Raw genomic sequence first — 20,679 nt, 5'->3', positions numbered from 1 at the left:
GCATAAGCTTCTTGAGCTGCCTTTTCAGCTTTTGGATTTTCATTAGTTTTCTCTACCTCAACCCACAAAGAAGCATATCTCCTGTATAAGGGTGCTGTTCTATTAACTTGTTTTCTCTAATAAAGTGCACCCCCATTCTGCAGGGCAACTCAGCCTGGGCTCCCCAATCCAAAGCCATGATCAAGGCTTATGCAATAGACAAATCAGAACAAACGTGGGCTCCCAGGAGTGGGGTGAACCTTACCAGCACGTACCAAACGGAGTCAAGAGATGAGTTCCTTCATCCCTTCACAGGTTCTGCTCATGACCCTGAATGAAGTTCAAAATGACCTATAGAAGAACAGCTTCGCAGATTCCACCTACTCCCTGGGTTCACGCTGTAAAAAGGCTACAATCTCACCAACAAGAGCTCCCTTGACTCTGTACAATTTCATCACCTTTGCTATTTAAAATCCAGCCCGAAGCTTTGCCGAAAGACATAATACAAGAAGCAAAAATTGTCTACCCAAGAGAGCAAAGCTAAAGCTCTGTCCTCTTTAAAGTAAGCCTTCCCTGGAACAGACAGGCTGTTTTCCCAGTAACGTAATCCCTGTCCCAGCCACCCACTGAGGTCAAAGCTATATTCACAGGGGTTAGGTCAAGGCCTGCCTGCCCCAGAGGCTCTCGTATTCAGGTCCCCACTACAACCGTAACTGTCCAGGTCAAGAATCCACTTGACCTACAATTACCTTTCAGCCTAAAGTCCTGACTACACCAGAAATCTGATCTCCATGTGTTATTTCAGCCCCCACATGTCAGCTTTCCTGCCCACCTCTGAAGTTTTCTGATGAGAAAATAACATGTTGGGAGTTTACGGGGCGATAATTAATTGCTCCCTTCTTGGCCCTTCCAAATTCTAAACCCACTGAGACATCAATGCATGAATCAGGCAGCCAGAGGTACAAGGTATCATCTTTATTGATGAGGCTGACTGGAGTACACCGTTTCATTGCGCCCACAGTTCAGTTCAGTTCAATTCAGTCGCTCAGTCGTGTCCGACTCTTTGCGACCCCATGAATTGCAGCACGCCAGGCCTCCCTGTCCATCACCAACTCCCAGAGTTCATTCAGACTCATGTCCATCTAGTCAGTGATGCCATCCAGCCATCTCATCCTCTGTCGTCCCCTTCTCCTCCTGTCCCCAATCCCTCCCAGCATCAGAGTCTTTTCCAATGGGTCAACTCTTCACATGAGGTGGCCAAAGTACTGGAGTTTCAGCTTTAGCATCATTCCCTCCAAAGAAATCCCAGGGCTGATCTCCTTCAGAATGGACTGGTTGGATCTCCTTGCAGTCCAAGGGACTCTCAAGAGTCTTCTCCAACACCACAGTTCAAAAGCATCAATTCTTTGGCGCTCAGCCTTCTTCACAGTCCAACTCTCACATCCACACATGACCACAGGAAAAACCATAGCCTTGACTAGACGGCAAAGTAATGTCTCTGCTTTTGAATATGCTATCTAGGTTGGTCATAACTTTTCTTCGAAGGAGTAAGCGTCTTTTAATTTCATGGCTGCAGTCACCATCTGCAGTGATTTTGGAGCCCCCCAAAATAAAGTCTGACACTATTTCCACTGTTTTCCCATCTATTTCCCATGAAGTGATGGGACCGGATGCCATGATCTTCGTTTTCTGAATGTTGAGCTTTAAGCCAACTTTTTCACTCTCCACTTTCATCAAGAGGCTTTTTAGTTCCTCTTCACTGTCTGCCATAAGGGTGGTGTCATCTGCATATCTGAGGTTATTTATATTTCTCCCGGCAATCATGATGCCAGCTTGTGTTTCTTCCAGTCCAGCGTTTCTCATGATGTACTCTGCATAGAAGTTAAATAAGCAGGGTGACAACATACAGCCTTGACGTACTCCTATTCCTATTTGGAACCACAGTTCCCATCTAAATTACACTGACTTACTTGGTCATAGACTGCAGGCCTCCTTCAGAGGAACAGACTCCCCATGGCAGAGGGGGAAACACGGGTATCTGAAGGACAGACCACAGCAAAAAAGAAAAGAGAAAGGACTGGCGACATGCTCATTGAGACTGAGTTACCCTGAAATGGAGGTCCCCTGCCTCTTTTATGATTAACCTCTCTATCCAAAACTTTATGCCTTTCTTGTCCCACTCCTGTTCCCCTCAGGATTGAGGAACACTGAAGAAAAAATGGAATGAAACTGAGCAGGACTCTGGGGGGCCTTTCTGGGTACAAGCCCCTCAGTGTTCCCCACTTCTTGTTTGATCTTCCCCAAGTTCCAAACAGCAGACTCTGGCAGTTAATGATTAGAACAGTAGGGTCTCAGGATTCTGAGTTCTTTCTGAAGGGATATAGACAAGAATCTGACATATATCTGAGTGTTCTGCAGAAATTAAGACTCCCCACCGCCCCACTACCACCCACCACCCTGCCTTGCACCCAGGTGGAGAACGGTGGCAACATTCTGACCACAAACACACAGACCCCAGACTGGCTGGAACCAGAAAGCTAATGAAGATTTACGAAACATCACCCTGTTACCTCACCCCCAATCAATCAGAAAAATGTTCATGACCTGATCATGCACCCTGCAACTCTCACCCTCAATGTTGCCTTTAAAAACTTTGGCCTGAAGGCCATCAGGAAAATTTTAATTCTTTTGAGTACTAGCTGTCTGTTCTTCTTGCTTAGTGCCCTGTACTTTTCTTTACCACAACCTCCTGTCAGTAGACTGACTTTACTGAGCATCAGGCAAGGGAGTTGAGTTCAGTGACATCAGCATCTTCTTCTGAACCCACTAGTCAGACCCAATTCTCCTCTCATGGAAGTAGTAAAGAAATAAATCAGATGTTTTATTTTAGTAATTTTTCTACTGAGGCATGGCAGTTCCCTCTCCTCTATGTAAACTGGCAGAGAAGTTCCCTTCTAAAAACTGCCTTTGGTTTAGTAACTTATTCCTGATTCAATAACTGTAGTCATGGTATCAGGATCACCTGATCTGTCAGAATTCACTTCACTGCAAGTCAAATTCAAAGTTGCTTAAATAAAAGAGGGAATTAATATGACTTCAGGGACTGATGACTTCAGGCAAAGCTGGATTCAGGGGTTTAATCGATATCACAAATTCTCTTGTTGTTCACCATCTCTAGGCTCTGCTTCTCTCTAAATTCCCTTCATTCTCAAGCTGGCTCTTCCCAAGCAGTGGCAAAAATGGCCATCAGCAGTTCTAAGCTTGCATCTTATGGGTTTAGAAAACGCTAGTGAGAATTTCTCCTTAATGCTTTCAGCAAAATCCCATAGTGGAGTTTCATTAGTCCAGCTTGGGTCATGTGCTTTCCTATTGGACCAATCACTGTGACCAAGAGAATGCAATGCACTGATTGGTCAGGCCTGGATAATGTGCCCTTCTGAAATCTAGTTCCTTCCAAACCACATAAACCAACATAGATTATTCCCCCAAGGAATCAAAATACTGTTATCAGAGACTGGAAGGCAATGGATTCTAGATGGGAGAAAACATGACCATCACACACAATGCAAAGTTCAGTGGAAAGAGCAGCTTGTGGCTAGTGCCTTCAAAGAGCCTTCAAAAAGGCTTTGCAGGGCAGGGACCAAGACTGTCCCGGAGGGCTCTCCAGTTAACCTAGCTCCACCGATAAAATTCCTATGGGAGGAACCTGTTACTCACCCTTCCCTTTTCTCAGCTGTGAAACGAGTTGCTTGTTCTATATGACCTCTAACGTTCTCTTAGTCAACAGCATTCACTTCTTAGGTATTTATTTATTACCTATTGTATGCTAGGCAGTGTTCCAGACACTTGAGATAAAGGATAAAATACACAAAATCCCCTACTGTTATGGAACTTACATTTTAGTCAGGGAGGAGACAAACAATAAACAGAAAAAATGAGTCCCACGTGAAGCATAGACAGGACTGGTGGGTGTTTTCATGCTTAAATAGGTGGTCAGTGTAGGTCATGCAGGTAATGCACCTGGGAAGTTCTTAATCCATGGTATCTTTTGCTCTCATTCTCATCACTATTCTTGCTTTATTATCTTATATAATATTATTTATTGTTATTTTATTATTATTGGCACATTTAGAGCATTTAGTAACCCCCGCCTTGTTGTCTCCAGCATTAAGCACACTCAGCTTAGCATACAAGACCCTCTGCTTTAAGTCCTAAACTACTTTTTTTTTTTAGTGGAGATATTCACACACCATAACATTTACTCCTTTAAAGTGTCCAGTTCATTGTTTTTTAGTACATATAAAATGTTATGCAACCATTACTACTAATTCCAGAACATTTTCATTACCCCAAAAAAGAACCCCAAACCCATTAGCAATCATTTCCCTTTCCCCTTCCTCCCAGTCTCTGGCAACTACTAACCGGTTCTGTCTCTATGGGTTTTTCTGTTCTGGACATTTCATATAAATAGCATCATACAATGTGTGGTCTTTGGGGACTGGTTTCTTTAACTTAGTATAATGTTTTCAAGGTTCCTCTATGTTGAAGCATGTATCAGTACTTCATTCCTTTTTATGCAAAGTAGTTTCTAAACTATTTTCCCAGCTCCATTTCTCATTATTCCTCATGCAATCCCTAAAGTTGAGCTTCACTGGACTACTTGCTCTTCTTCAATCACACTCTGCATTTGCTGATTTCCCATTTCTTTCTCTTGGAATGATTATATCTCCTCCTCAGACCTCTGTCCATGCTCTTGCTATTGCTTGTGCTCAGTTGCTAAGTCGTGCCCCATGCAACTGTCGTGCCCCTTTGCAACCCCATGGACTGTAACCCACCAGGCTCCTCTGTCCATGGGATTTTCCAAGCAAGAATACTGGAGTGGATTGCCATTTCCTCCTCCAGGGGATCTTCCTGACCCAGGAAATGAACCTGTGTCTCCTGCATCTCCCGCATTGCAGGCAGATTCTTTACCACTGAGCCACCTGGGAAGTCCCTGTCCATGCTGGCCTCTCACAAATGTTACTTCTCCATAAAGTGCCCTGACTGTTCTTCCATCCCAGTGGGTCCTCTTTCTCCTCCTTACATGCCTTTATTTTAACTGATGGTGCTTATTTTCTCTATACATTTACTTAATTTTAACCCTCTTTGTCAGTACTATAACTGCTATGAAGGCATCAATGTTTTTTAATCCTTAACACAGAGCCTCAGACTTAACAAGTGCTTCCCAAATATTTGTTCACTTGCAAGGCATTGGTATAACTCAGCGGTTCTGAACTAGAGGCAATTTTGCCCCCTTGGGGCATTTGCCAACATCTGAAGACATTTTTGGTTGCCCCAACTAGGGAGTGAGTGTGCTATTAGCATCTAGTAGGTTCAGATCAGGGATGCTGCTAAACACAATTCAATGTGTAGGACCGAGCCCTCCCGCAAAGAATTATGTGTATCCCAAATGTGAATAGTACCAAGCCTGAGAAATCTTGCCATAAACTAATTAATTCTCTTTTTGAATAGGTTAACAAAAAGAAATCAGAGATCAGTGTACCAGTCTGGCAGAAAATCTCATTAGGGAATTCATGCCTTTTTTTTTTTCTTTCTTTCTTTTTTTAGGAGCTGGGGGTGACTCCAGTGCAAAGCTCTTTCCTAATGCCATAGAGGTGCCCTGGGAACACAGATGGTATTTTCACCACTTGCTCGCTTCTGAGAGTGACAACTGACCTCCCAGGAATCCTTGAAGTGCTAGGAATGTAACTCTGTTAAGGAAGAAAACTCTTAGGGCTTTTAAAGTCTAGCAAAATGTCACAAGTGAATTGTGCTCCCAGGGAGGGCAGGGGAAGGTGTATTTTTTTTTTCTCCAAGTACCCTGTCCTGGCTTCCCCACTGTAGTGAGACTTTTCAGAACTGGCTCTGGAATAAATGATTCAAGGAAACCTGATGCCCTGTCTCTTCTTTCCAAAAAGAGCAAAGGAGCTTTGAGAAAGGATTCTGTTCACACTGTGCTCCGAAAAGCAACTCATTTGCAGGAAACTCAAGGCACCGGTATCATTTAACTGTGAAAACAGTAGCCCCAACAGAGCAGAGGTTACCCAGCATGAGAGTCACATCTTATGTTCCTACTTATCTCATCCAACTGGTTCCTGTGAGTGACATGGAAATGAGGTAATATATGTCCTGAAAATGAAAAGATAGTAGCAGTCGGAGGGAGTCTGATGAGGCAAGGAATAAGGGTTGACATGCTATTTTAAAAAATTTGTCCTTGGGGTAGAATTACCTGACATCCTGGCTGGGATTTGGTAGTGTTATGTGCTTAAAAGAACAACCTTTAGCATGGCTGGCACAGACATAAATGCCAAGCTGAGGATCCACAAGATTCCACCCTCTTCTGGGCACTCTCTAATTCTTGTGGGCCATAAAAAAATAGAAAGGTGTGACTGCACGCCTAGAATCACTCTATCTTTTATCCGGTAAATGAATCTTTTTTTGTCTACACATTTGACAAAAGACCACTCATTGTGTGAAGTGGTTTGTTCAGTCCAATTTTGATGAAAACCCTTAAGGACAGAAACATATAGAGTACTTAGCACACCGTGAACCACAAAAGTATTTAATGATGACAGTAATTGGGATAACAGAATGTGCTTTGAGTGGATGGTTGGCAGGTCTTTAGATATACTTAAAAAGGTGTAAAAGAGATTCGTTTGTAGATTGAGACAGGAATCCCCAGAGGAACTATCAGTCAGTTCAGTCGCTCAGTCGTGTCTGATTCTTTGCGACCCCATGAATCGCAGCACACCAGGCCTCCCTGTCCTTCACCAACTCCGGACAAAAAGCTGGAAAAGGACAAATGCTTCTGGGTGATAGCAAAAACTATTTCAGATTAGATCATTTGCCTCAAATCTGTTTTCTTTTATTTCTGAATCCATTCATTTAATCATTCCTTTATTTGACAAATGCTATGTTTTATTAATATTTATGGTTCCTATTCAATTATCCTTTCTTTTGTTCAATAGTTATATAAATTGTATCAGTTGTAATAATATAGTGGCAAATGATCCTTGCCTTTAGGGTGCTTAGGATCTAGTGAAATATGCATTCATTCATTTATTAAAGTGTTTATCATGTGCCCATATGTTCTGGGGATACACTAAGAAAGAGCACAGGACACTCAAGAAATGGAATTAGATTCACGTGGATGGAAGGGGGCTTCCCATGGTGGTTCAGTGGTTAGGACTCCATGCTTCCACTGCAGGGGTGTGGGTTCAATCCCTGGTGGAGGATCTAAGGTCCTAGTCACTCTGGAGTGCAGCCAAAAAAAAAAAAAAATACACAGTGGGTGGAAGGAAGAGCAAAAGCAAAGGCCTTGAGGCACCTATGAGCATGAGGAGCTAAGGTCCTATTCACTGTGAAGTGCAGCCAAAAAAAAAACCACCATATATATATATAATGAAAATAAATACACAGTGAGTGGAAGGAGGAGCAAAAGCAAAGGCCTTGAGGCACCTGTGAACATGGCTACAGTCCAGTTAGTGGACTAAACCCGTCCCTAAACCCTTCCAATATACAAATGCTAGAGGTGTTACTAGATTTGTGTACTTCAGTTTAATATATATGTTACAGAAAAATCATACGTGACCCGATTAATTTTTCCAGGTTTTTTTTTTAAAGGAATAGTGGCGTTTTCTCTTCACTGAAAGCAGGGGAGAAAACTTTCAAACAACCCACTTGCAATTCTCCGCATTTTAACTTCGGTCTCGCGTCTGGGAACTCCTCCTAGGTCCTTGAAGCTAGGCAGTGAAGTAAAAGAAGCGACTACAACGTCCTGACTACAACTCCCAGGAGACATTGTGACCACATCCTCTGCGCAAGCTCGACCTCTGTGACTGCATAGGGCACCGAGCCGAGGAGGAGGAGGCTTGGTCCTAAGCCGCGGGCCGTGGGCGGGGCTATAGGCGTGGTCATAAGGGGGGCGGTGCTGCCGGCGCGGCCCGGAACACGCTAGTGGAGCGGAAGATGGCGGCGGCAGCGGTGGCTGCAGCCGGGACCCTAGTCGGGTTGAGGCGGAGGAGCCGCCGGTTCTGACCTCGCTCTGGCTCCAGTGCGCGCGGCGGAGCGTGTGCGAGGCCCCGCGCGTCGGGCAAGGGCGGCGGCGGTAACTGCACGCCGCCTTGAGGAGCGTCCCGGCGGCGGCTCGGCTGCGGCTGAGGAGAGAGCCGGCTCCGGGCCTCCGCGTCCTCCTGTTCCCCGGGCCCCCCGCCTCCTCGGGGGGGCGGCGGCGGCGATGTTCTCGGTCCTCTCGTACGGGCGACTGGTGGCCCGCGCCGTGCTCGGCGGCCTCTCGCAGACCGACCCCAGGGCCGGAGGCGGCGGCGGCGGCGGCGGCGGCGGCGACTACGGGCTGGTGACGGCCGGCTGCGGCTTCGGCAAGGACTTCCGTAAGGGCCTCCTCAAGAAGGGCGCTTGCTATGGGGACGACGCGTGCTTCGTAGCCCGGCACCGCTCCGCAGACGTGCTTGGTGAGTGCCCGGCCGGGTCCCCCCTCCCCAGCCCCGGATCCGCCTCCTGGGGACTCCCTTGCTCGGGGCTTTTCCAGCTCCTCCAGGCGGTAAGAGGAGCCAGTGAGCCAGTAGTAGCTCATTGTACGGAGCGCTTACTAGGTACCAGGCGCCGTGCCAAGCGCTTGAAGGTGCGTTTTCCACTAGATCAACCCCCATTTTAGAGATGAGGAAACTGAGGCGCTGAGCGGTGGAGCCACATGCTCAAGGTCACACACCCTGAGAATGTGACCAGTTTGTCTGAGTCCGGAACCGCACTGTTAGTCACTTGGCAGTGCCAGCCCCAGACGACCTCGTTCCCTTCCCCGGCGACACCTGCAGGCTCCGAACCTCGCTCTCACTCCCTCGCTCCCTTCCTCCTCCCTCTGCGTGCCCTGGGGATCCCTGCTTCTTCGAGCTCCTGACGCCTTGGCCCGGCTATGGGTTGCGGGCTCCCGAGCAGACTGGCTGTCGTAAGCCCTACACAGCTCAGCCGCATTCTTTCGTCGCCTCGATCCAAGACCAGATCTCCATCCTTGTCGGAGTCTTGCAGCAGAGGCCGCTGGCCTGGTAAAAAATCACTCGCAGTGCATTCTTCCAACTGATCTTGGCCACTTGAGGTCACTTAGGGTGGAAGAGAGTCTCCTTGACCCAAAATAGAATGGTCAAACCCTCTTCTCCACTGCGGCCAAGAAAGCCTTGAGAATTGGTTAAAGCCATTTCAGGCCACAGGTGCTTCAGAGGGCCTAGTCCAGTTACATCTTAGGGGTTGGGAGTCTTTAGAGTTAGAGCTTGCAGAAATGGCTAAATAGAATTCAGAAGCGATCAGAAACTTTATCATCATGCATGTCTTTGGAGGCAGTGCGTATGCTATAGACTCCTATGCCATTTAAATCTCTCTTAATAAATGGAGCACTTCCTGTGAAAATGAAGGACACGTTGTCATTGAACTCAAGTTCAAATGTCGCTTTGTTTTCACTTCTCAGGTGAGATTGAGTAATTTGACTACTTTAAATTGCATATACTGAGCCAAAGCTTGGCATTGGAACACAAGGTCCTGTAATTTTATAATGATAATTACTTTTTAATTTGGTCTCAGAATAAGTCTATTATCTTTGCTTTTACTCATGTACTGTGTATGAAGATAGCACTAGAAAAGTTGTTTTCAGTTTAATTTATGAAAGACTCCTTTAGGTAGGTTGGAAAAAATCATTTAGTGTTTAGGCAAAGACTCCTTAGAAGGGAACTTGCAAGTTTTAAAAAAAATTTTTATTGGATTATAGTCGATTTACAATGTTGTGTTGGTTTCTGCTGTACAAAAGTGAATCAGATACACATATATCCACTTGTTTTTAGATTCTCTTCCCATGTAGGTCATTATAGAGTACTGAGTAGAGTTCCCTGGGGGAACTTGAAAATTGAAGTCATACAAATCACTCTAAAGTCAGCTCGACCCTGACTAAGAGTTTATTTATTTATTTAATTTATATTTGACTGTGCTGGGTCTTCCTTGCTGCACGCAGGCTTTCTCTAGTTGCCGCAGGCAGGGGCTTCTCTTGTTGAGCATGTACTCTGGGCATACTGGCTTCAGTAGTTGTGGTGCATGGGCTTGGTAGTTGTGATGCAGAGGCTTAGTTGCTCGGTGGCATGTGGGATCTTCCTGAATGAAGGATTGAACCCATGTCTTCTGCATTGGCAGGCAGATTCTTAACCACTGGGGAAGCCCTGATATCTTTTTTTTTTTTAAAGGTCGGTCAATGGTTCTTTTTTCATTACAGTCGAGGCACTTCACAGTTAAAAGCTTGTGATGACCTGTACTGCTTTTTCAAGTTGCTGGTATAGTGCAATAGGATAGAGGATATTGAGCCACTAAGGTTCCCCCTTAAAAATCTGCTATGTGCTGGCTTATGTGAAAGATCTGTGATTTGATTAATGATTCAGGGGATAGTTTAATGTGTCAGATGCTTATGCTGAAATTTGATTTGAAGTTTTTTGAAGGCTACCTTCTTAATGGAGTGGGGTATTCATAAGGATATGTGAAACTTTGGTCAAACCCATTTTGAAAAATGTATAAACATACCATCCTGGCATAAACCCAGCCTGGTTTGGCGCTCAGCGTTTCCACTCTCTGATCTGTGGTTTTGGGCAAGAGCCTCTCAGCTCATTTTCCTCCTCTAGACTAGAGGATGAGGGAAGTGGACTACCTGATCCTCAAAAACTTGTGACCATCATATATTTTCTTTTTGTTTTGAAAAGATAGCACTCTTTGTTATTTTTCATCTCAAATAGTGGACATTACTTCCCATTTTATTCACATGGCCACCTTCAGTAGATATTTTGTTTTATATCTGGCGCTGAAACCAGTGGTTCTTAACTTTGCTTGGTTCACTGTCCAAAGACTTTCTCTCTTCAGAAATGTGCATAGAGACAGAATTTTGCATAGGCCTTTGGAGACTTCAGAGACCCCGTGAAGTACATAGAATCCACCTATGGGCCACCTAGAGGTCCATCTAGAGGTCCTCTTGGGTGGTACAAGATTAGGAACTACAGCTCTGTAGCCCCTCTTGAAGGGAATGTTCCTAGACATAACCAGACAGATGATGGCTTATGTGAACTAGGGATGGTCTTTGGCCATATTTGACAAAGAGCTGTTTTGAGAGAAAATTGTATGCAAATCAGGGAACACAGGTTCTCTAGGACTGTCTGTATTGGAGCAGTTCTTCCAGAAAGCCATCTTGAGAGCCACCTGATACAATTTCTGAGTTGGCCTCATTTGATCTTTGGTTTCCACAAACCAATTCATATGATGGTGACTTCTCTATTTTAGTGACACCATCCCCCCCATAATAGGCAGATCTGATTATCTCTTGCTATGGAAGAGGTAATGAACCTGAGTGAGTTTTTAATACTGCTTTTTACTCTGAAAGTTGAAGTTGTAAACTGAATTGCGTTAAAGACTATGTTGTGGGAGTTCCCTGGTGGCCTAGTGGTTAGGACTCAGTGCTTTTACTGCTGAGGCCCAGGTTTGATGGTGGCTCAGTCAGTAAAGAATCTGCCTGCAGTGTAGGAGACGTGGGTTTGACCCCTGGGTTGGGAAGATCCCCTGGAGAAGAAAATGGCAACCCACTTCAGTGGATTCTTGCCTGGGGAATTCCATGGACAGAGAAGCCTGGAGGGCTACAGTCCATGGGGTCCCAAAGAGTCGGACACAACTGAGCGACTAAGCACAGCACACCGCAAGGGAACTGAGATCCCACAAGCAACATGGAGCAGCCAAAAAAAAAGAGGCTGTGTTGAATAATGTTATGTTGAACCTCAGTGCTTTGAACCGTCTAGTTCTATAGATAATTAGTTTTCTTTGGGTTGACGCTATTTATTGCTGAGTTATCTGTGTAACTCACTGTGGTCATCTAGGACTCTTTGGAATGAAAGCTGTTTATTTCTTTTTGTATTAGAAAGAGAAAGCTATTTTATTTCTTTAATTTAGAATTATCTGTCCTGTTAGTCATGCAGTGACTAAAAGTACTTGCTGCTTTACAACATTTTTGTAGAGTCCCACTGGATTTCTTTTAGGAAAAACCAACTATGGTGGGTGTGGTGAGACATAGGAACCACTCCTATCCCCTGGAAAATTGGCAAAGGTGCTTTCTCTTTATTAGGTCCAACAGGAGTAAACCAGTACCAGCAGGAGCTATGTGCACTTTTCTTTTCCTTCTTCCCTGTGACTAATACTGGGTTCTCTTGTTACTCAATGCGGCGTGGTTGCCTAAGTACATAAAAATATGGGAGCTGCCTAGTGTGTAATTGCTGGGCCTCTCACAGCCCTAAGCTACTTAACAATAGAATCAAAGACTGTTGAGGGTTGTAAGATTTAGAAACCTTGGAATCCAATTCTTTCATTTTACTGAAGAGAAGACAGAAGTCTGCAGAGGGTCAAATGACTTTACCAAGGTTACTCCATTAGGAGTAACCCCACAAGGTTACTTTGCCAAGGTTAATGGCAGAATTAGGACTAGCACCAAGATTCCCTGTTCCAGTCCTCTTTCTGTTACACCACTGGTTAAGTGTTCTTGACAAGATAGGTGAGTTCAGAACTGGTCTGTCTTTTGGTACCGTTAAATCATTCTGGTAATGCTTTTCTCCCTTAAGGGGGTGTGTGTGTGTATGTACTTCTTTATTCATTCTATGACTCATAATTAAAGTGCAGCAAAACTCCTTTGTATACTAAACCACAGTTTATTGAAAAAAAGATAGCATGGTGTAGGCCATCTAAGTTCTGGCTTTGAGTTGTATTGAGTTTTACAGTAATTCTTGTAAAACTGGACAATGTTTATTTAAGCTTGATTAACTTGAAACCTTAAGAGACTTAAATTGAAGAAAGTAGGGAAAACCACTAGACCATTCAGGTATGACCTAAATCAAATCCCTTATGATTATACAGTGGAAGTGAGAAATAGATTTAAGGGACTAGATCTGATAGACAGAGTGCCTGATGAACTACGGATGGAGGTTCCTGACATTGTATAGGAGACAAGGATTAAGACCATCCTATGGAAAAGAAATGCAAAAAAGCAAAATGGCTGTCTGAGGAGGTCTTACAAATAGCTCTGAAAAGAAGAGAAGTAAAAAACAAAGGAGAAAAGGAAAGATATTCCCATTTGAATGTAGAGTTCCAAAGAATAGCAAAGAGAGGTAAGAAAGCCTTCCTCAGCAATCAATGCAAAGAAATAGAGGAAAACAACAGAGTGGGAAAGACTAGAGATCTCTTCAAGAAAATTAGAGATACCAAGGGAACATTTCATGCAAAGATGGGCTCAATAAAGGACAGAAATAGTATGGACCTGATAGAAGCAGAAGATATTAAGAAGAGGTGGCAAGAATACACAGAAGAACTGTACAAAAAAGATCTTCACGACCCAGATAATCACGATGGTGTGATCACTCACCTAGAGCCAGACATCCTGGAATGTGAAGTCATGTGGGCCTTAGAAAGCATCACTACGAACAAAGCTAGTGGAGGTGATGGAATTCCAGCTGAGCTGTTTCAAATCCTGAAGGATGATGCTGTCAAAGTGCTGCACTCAATATGCCAGCAAATTTGGAAAACTCAGCAGTGGCCACAGGACTGGAAAAGGTCAGTTTTCATTCCAATCGCAAAGAAAGGCAGTGCCAAATAATGCTTAAACTATCGCACAATTGCACTCATCTCACATGCTAGTAAAGTAATGCTCAAAATTCTCCAAGCCAGGCTTCAGCAATATGTGAACCGTGAATTTCCAGATGTTAAAGCTGGTTTTAGGAAAGGCAGAGGAACCAGAGATCAAATTGCCAGCATCCTCTGGATCATGGAAAAAGCAAGAGAGTTCCAGAAAAACATCTATTTCTGCTTTATTGACTATGCCAAAGCCTCTGACTGTGTGGATCACAATAAACTGTGGAAAATTCTGAAAGAGATGGGAATACCAGACCACCTGACCTGCCTCTTGAGAAATCTGTATGCAGGTCAGAAAGCAATAGTTAAAACTGGGCATGGAACAATAGACTGGTTCCAAATAGGAAAAGGAGTATGTCAAGGCTGTATATTGTCACCCTGCTTATTTAACTTATATGCAGAGTATATCATGAGAAACGCTGGGCTGGAAGAAGCACAAGCTGGAATCATGATTGCTGGGAGAAATATCAATAACCTCAGATATGCAGATGACACCACCGTTATGGCAGAAAGTGAAGAGGAACTCAAAAGCCTCTTGATGAAAGTGAAAGAGGAGAGTGAAAAAGTTGGCTTAAAGCTCAACATTCAGAAAACTAACAGCGTGGCATCCGGTCCCATCACTTCATGGCAAATAGATGGGGAAACAGTGGAAACATTGTCAGACTTTATTTTTGGGGGCTCCAAAATCACTGCAGATGGCGATTGCAGCCATGAAATTAAAAAACGCTTACACCTTGGAAGGAAAGTTATGACCAATCTAGGTAGCATATTAAAAAACAGAGATTTTACTTTGCCCACAAAGGTCCGTCTAGTCAAGGCTATGGTTTTTCCTGTGGTCATGTGTGGATGTGAGAGTTGGACTGTGAAGAAAGCTGAGCGCCGAAGAAGTGATACTTTTGAACTCTGGTGCTGGAGAAGACTCTTGTGAGTCCCTTGAACTGCAAGGAGATCCAACCAGTCCATCCTAAAGGAGACCAGTCCTGGGTGTTCATGAAGGACTGATGCTGAAGCTGAAACTCCAATACTTTGGCCACCTCATGCAAAGAGTTGACTCATTGGAAAAGACTCTGATGCTGGGAGGGATTGGGGGCAGGAGGAGAAGGGGACAACAGAAGATGAGATGGCTGGATGGCATCACCGACTCGATGCACATGAGTTTGGGTGAACTCTGGGAGTTGGTGATGGACAGGGAGGCCTGGTGTGCTGCAGTCCATGGGGTCACAAAGAGTTGGACACGACTGAGCGACTGAACTGAACTTGAAACCTTAAACAGAAATAAAAGTGTACCCTCTAGATAAAATTTTGATTGTGGCCAGGAATGTGAAATGTTTCTGTGAGTTGTGCCAGTCTTAAAAGTAGTTTGTCTTGGGACTTCTTGGCAGTCCAGTGGTTAGGCCTCCGCACTTCCACTGCACAGGGTACAAAGTTTGATACCTGGTCAGGGAACTAGAATCCTGTAAATCCCTCAGCATGACCACACACACAAAATTTTTTTTTTAATAAAAAGTAGTTGTCTTAAAGTATGAGGATTACTTGAACAATATAAAGATCAAAGTTTTATATAGGAAGTGAACTGGTTAGGTAGAATTTGATGTTTTCCGACAGTCATAGTAATTTTGATATACTTGATCAAATAAAAGCTCTATATCTGAAAGTGAGTTGCCCTTGTAACAAAGTGCTAGTCACCTTGGAGGAGTGTGTATGTGTGCTAATTCCAGCCTTTCAAGAAGCCCTCATTTGAATTTCCCTTATCTAGATTTCAAGCTGTGTCAGGAAACCAGTCTCATCATTTATATAGTCACAATTTTCTGAAAGTCAGAATTCAACCTGACCTACCTGCCAACATTCAGCCAACATGACCCTGACTGAATTTTTTTTTTTTAATATACAGTTCACCTGCCATGACATTCACTGTTTAAAGTGAAAAGTTCAGTAACACAACATTCATAAGGTTGTGCAACCACTGCCACTAACTAGTTCCAGAACATATTCATCACTCTGCGAGAAAACCCCTAATGATTAGTCACTTCCCAACTCCCCTCCCTCAGCCCCTGGCAACAGAAAGTAGATTCTGACACTACAGATGTGTCTATTTTGGGCATTTCAGGTGAATGAAATCATGTAGTACGTGGTCTTTGGTGTCTGACTTTTTTTCACTCAGCATAAGATTTTTAAAATTTACCCATATTGGGACTTCCTGGCAGTCCAGCGGTTAGGACTTTGCCTTCCAATGCAGAAGATGCCAGTTCAGGCCCTGGTCAGGGAGCCAAAATCCCACATGCTTCATGGCCAAAAAACCCCCAAAATATAAAGCAGAAGCAGTACTAGAAGATTTATTTACACTGTAGTGTATATTCCTTTTCATGGCCGAATACTATTCTGATATGGGTATGCCTCATTTAAAAATATCTGTTAATGGACCCTGTGTTGTTTCTACTTTGGGGCTGTTGTGAATAGAGCTGCTATGACACATTTATGTATAAGTTTTTTTGTAAACATATTTTCTATTCTCTTGGGTATATACCAAGAAATGAAATTGCTAGTCATATTATAACTCTGTAACTGTGAGCAATATAGTTGTCTTTATATATTTTATATCATTCTAATATAATTATTACTAGAGGGGGAATATTTGTTAAATATCAGCAATCAGATATATAAGTTCTGAGATCAATCAGTACTTTAAATATGCTGGATTTTATAATAATCTATTTGCTTTCGAGAGTAAATTGTGGAATGTTAAGGAAGTATGAGAATTGTTGGCTCAGTAAAAGAGCCTTCCAGGACTCGTAGAAACAGCCGGGTTTAAGAAGCTACTGACGGAAAAAATAGCCGCTGATTAGTTGCTCTCCGACTCTTCATGGTATTCTCTCATTCTGTAATAGATAGATTACAGGGTTAACCGATAGAGGAGTTTTGCTGTTTGTTTCTTAAATCCCGTTCACTGATATTTTTCTCATTTTGCTAATAGGTATATTATTCTTTTCATAAGGTATAAGGCATGTTATTTTTAAAGTCATTGTCTCATTTGTTACACTGTCAGAGAGAGCTGCTTTTCTTTTAGTCAGTCTTTAGTCTAGGAATTCTCAAGCTTAGGTTTTAAATTTTCCTAACTTCCAGCTTCTCTCTGTTTGTTAATAATCTCCTTAAAGGAATCTGGATGAATTTTTTTTTTTAATAGAGCAAGTAATTGCATTTTAAATGCATGACAATACTTATTAGAAAATATACTTTTGTTAAAAGGTTTTAAATTGTAGAAGAAGGTAAGAGGTAGATATTAGCTGCTTGTGCTGTGGGTGTTTTGGGGGGAGAGGAGTTGAGGGAACCTGGATTAGAGGAGGCTGTTCCTGAACTTTAGCCCTGCTTTCTGAAACTGCCCAATACATGACCTGAATGGTTGCAACAGTGTCCAAACGGAGTTTGTACCCCTGTGACTCAAGAACCACTACACCAGGTCAGAGTATTTGACCTACAACCATGTTCTTTGAATAAATGCTTATGTCAAGTTCAAGCTAAATGTCAAATTCATTTTATAAAGGTCCCTGTGCCTTTTAGAGAGGCCTTAACTGGGACTTTAAGTCAGAATTTTCAGGAGAATGCTTTGGAAGAGTAAGTTGACAGTTTGTTCTGTCTAAAGAAGTTTTACTTTTCTGTCAGTTGAAGAATGATGTGCTTTCTAAGTTTGCCTTTCAAAGCTAGTGTTAACTTCTGGTCTCATTTTAAGAACTGGTTACCTATATCCTAATTTTTGTCATTTGTATTAAATTCAGTGATCTGTCTTGTTTGAGAGTTGTCAAATATTTTTAAAATCTATTAGTTTTCTATCTCTCTGAGATATAAAAGCATTTGTTTCCTGTTATTGAACAGTTCACAGAATTGCATCATAAATCAAAACATTTTTTGCAGAAACTGACACACTGCAGAAGGCATTGGGCTGATAACACACACTTACTCATTTAAACTTGAGTTGACAAGTGGCACCGATCTTCCAGTTTAAAATTTTAAAGAAAATGCTGAACACTTTTGAATGGGATCCCAAACTGAATTTTAAGGGAATGCTGTGGTGGTGGGGGTGGGGCAGTGAAGGAGCAGAAACTTTTCTTTAAAGAGTAAAGATACTTCATTCTGTTTTCTCCTAAGCCTTTGTTCAATATCTGACACAAAGTATGATTCAACTTACCAGTGCTTTATTCAGTGCTTTAGATTTTACAGTGTTTTTATGTTTTACCTTATTTAATCTTTTAACTATGAGATAGTTTCTCTTACCTCTGCTTAATCTGTGTCTGTTTCCTCATCTATAAAGTTGACTCATCAGTAAGGTTAGTACAGCTATTATCAGAGCTGGGACTTGAACCTAAGTTTTCTCTTTCGAATCTAGTGCTTTTAAATAAATGATTTTGTTTTGTGCTTATAAAAAGTAACACATGTTAACAAAAGCACAGTATGAAATACTTGTAACTTATAATTCAGTTACAGTCAGTGTGGTTTCCTCTAACTTTTGTGTATATACAATTGTATGTATACAAATTAACAAATAAGATCAGGTTACTATATATTCTGCTCTGTAACGTTATTAATAAGTAATGTAAATTGAACATATTTCCATACTAATAATCTTAGGTATATTTTACTGCATATATAGCCCATGAAGTCCTCTATTTTTAGTTATTTAGATTATTTCCAATTTTCTGTTACAAGTAACACTAGAGTAAATATCTGTACATTTGAATATTTCCTTAGGATACATTCCTTGAAGAGGAGTTCCTGAGTCTAAGGCTATGAACTTTTGAAAGGCTTCTGATTTAAATAGTAGTGTAGGTCCCTCCAAAAAAGTTGTTCAAATTCATACCTTTCCATTGGTTATGAAATTACTCTCATCAGTAAGCTTATTGTTGGAACCTCCCTGGTGGTGCATTGGATGGGAATTTGTCTGCCAGTACAAGGAACACAGGTTCGATCCCTGGTCCAGGAAGATACCACGTGCTGCGGAGCAGCTAAGCCCCTGCGCCACAGCCACTGAGCTTGAGCTCTAGAGCCCTCAACTGCAATTACCGAGCCCCGCTGTCAAAACTACTGCAGCCTGAGTGCCTAGAGCCCGTGCTCTGCAACATGAGAAGCCTGCACACTGCAACTAGAGTTGCCCCCGTGCAAAGCAACGAAGACCCAGAGCAACAAAAATAAATAAGGAAAAATTAAAAAATATATATATATAAGCTTATTGTTGATCTTGAGTCTGTCATATTTAACAATTTATGAATTTACTAGGTTCTTAAGCAGTTATTTTTGAGGTGAATAAGTTTGTAGCTGGTGAATAGTTCTAGAATTGATTGAATTGTTGGTATGAATCCCACGGACTACAAAATGACTGCAAAAACTTTGCCAGAGACTACAAAAGTGACTTGCTACAAAGAGTGCTTTCTGCTTAGCGACTGAGTACTATTTTGACTCAAGCCAGTTCCAACACATTTTTGCACTGATTTTTCTTTTACTCATTTCTTTTGCTCATTCCCTCATCATCATGGAACTTCTTTCTTTTTGTACTACTGTGACTGTACATTTTGATCTTTGAAGGGTGCTGTCCCTAGTAGGTTTTTGACTTATCAAAGTGCTCTGTGCCGTCATTTGAGGCAGATGCAAAAGGTTAGCTATGCTGAATGAAGCAAACAAAGAGTGCTTCTGTTTTTACATCAGTGTTTGGGTAGCAGTTTTGAATTAGAAAATAGATTTAAACTATTTACACAAGAAAACTGTTCATGGCCTCTAGGTTGAATGCTAATTGGCAATATGGTCATCAGTTTTGCTATGAAATGAGAAAATATAAACAGAGATGTCTTATATTAAAAATCCACTTCTTAATTCTTGAGAAGCCACATTCATCTTAGTTTTCTTGTTCTTGTACACTGAATTCACTGAACAATTAATGGTCTTTGATGTGTTTTGTGAATAAATTCTACACATATATACTAAATCATTTACAGATCGTCTGAATTCAGTGAAACCAGTTAATCTATAGCTGTCTTTTATTTTATCAGAATTTCAAATTGAAAAATGGTTGGCCTTCCTTTTTGTCAGTGGCCTAAAGGAGAAAACCCTGGAGAAGGAAATGGCAACCCACTCCAGTATTCTTGCCTGGAGAATCCCATGGACAGAAGAGCTTGGTGGGCTACAGTCCACAGGTGGCAAAGAGTCAGACACGACTGAGCGACTTCACTTTCACTTTCACTAAAGGAGAGAAAACTTCCTCAACATTCTAGTCAGATGGTTAAAACTGAAGTAAAAGGATATGGGACATTGCTTTTTTAAATCATTATTGAAATTCTCTGAAAACATACATGAGGTGGTATACTAATGGGAAAGGATAAATTGAGAAGCCTACAATGGAATGTTTGCTTCAAAAGTAAATGTAATATTCTTCAGACAGTAAATGTAATATTCTTTTCAGGTGGTGCTAGTTATAAAGCACCCACCTGCCATTTCAGGAGACATAAGAGATATGAGTTTGATCCCTGGGTCGGGAAGATCCCCTGGAGAAGGACATGACAGCCCACTCCGGTATTCTTGCCTGGAGAATCCTGTGGACAGAGGAACCTGACGGGCTACCATCCATAGGGTTGCAAAGAGTTGGACATGGCTAAAGTGACTTAGTACGTGCCTATTAACTTTTATTTTATAGAGTTTCTAAAACAGGCTCCCTTGTCTTGCATTGTGACTTCAGTTCAGTTCAGTCACTCAGTCATGTCTGACTCTTTGCGACCCTGTGAACTGCAGCACTCCAGGCCTCCTTGTCCATCACCAACTCCTGGAGTCCATCCAAACCCATGTCCATTGAGTTGGTGATGCCATCCAATCATCTCATCCTCTGTTGTCCCCTTCTCCTGCCCTCAATCTTTCCCAGCATCAGGGTCTTTTCAAATGAGTCAGCTCTTCTCATCAGGTGGCAAAAGTTTTGGAGTTTCTGCT

The 20,679-nt window shown here is 42.4% G+C and overlaps 1 protein-coding gene across 1 annotated transcript in view; it reads left to right on the top strand.

Annotated features, from left to right (window-relative positions):
* The first annotated feature begins 7,750 nt into the window (after nucleotides 1-7,750).
* PPTC7 (protein phosphatase targeting COQ7) overlaps nucleotides 7,751-20,679 on the top strand; it is a 42,483-nt gene continuing 29,554 nt past the window's right edge. Inside the window, exon 1 of the mRNA XM_069557849.1 lies at nucleotides 7,751-8,489. Coding sequence (XP_069413950.1) covers nucleotides 8,255-8,489 — 235 coding nt within the window. The 5' untranslated portion in view covers nucleotides 7,751-8,254. The remainder of the gene's footprint in view (nucleotides 8,490-20,679) is intronic.

This window comes from Ovis canadensis, chromosome 17 (assembly GCF_042477335.2).
Source record: "Ovis canadensis isolate MfBH-ARS-UI-01 breed Bighorn chromosome 17, ARS-UI_OviCan_v2, whole genome shotgun sequence".
Taxonomy (NCBI): Eukaryota; Metazoa; Chordata; class Mammalia; order Artiodactyla; family Bovidae; genus Ovis; species Ovis canadensis.
This window is presented reverse-complemented; position numbering and strand designations above follow the sequence as displayed.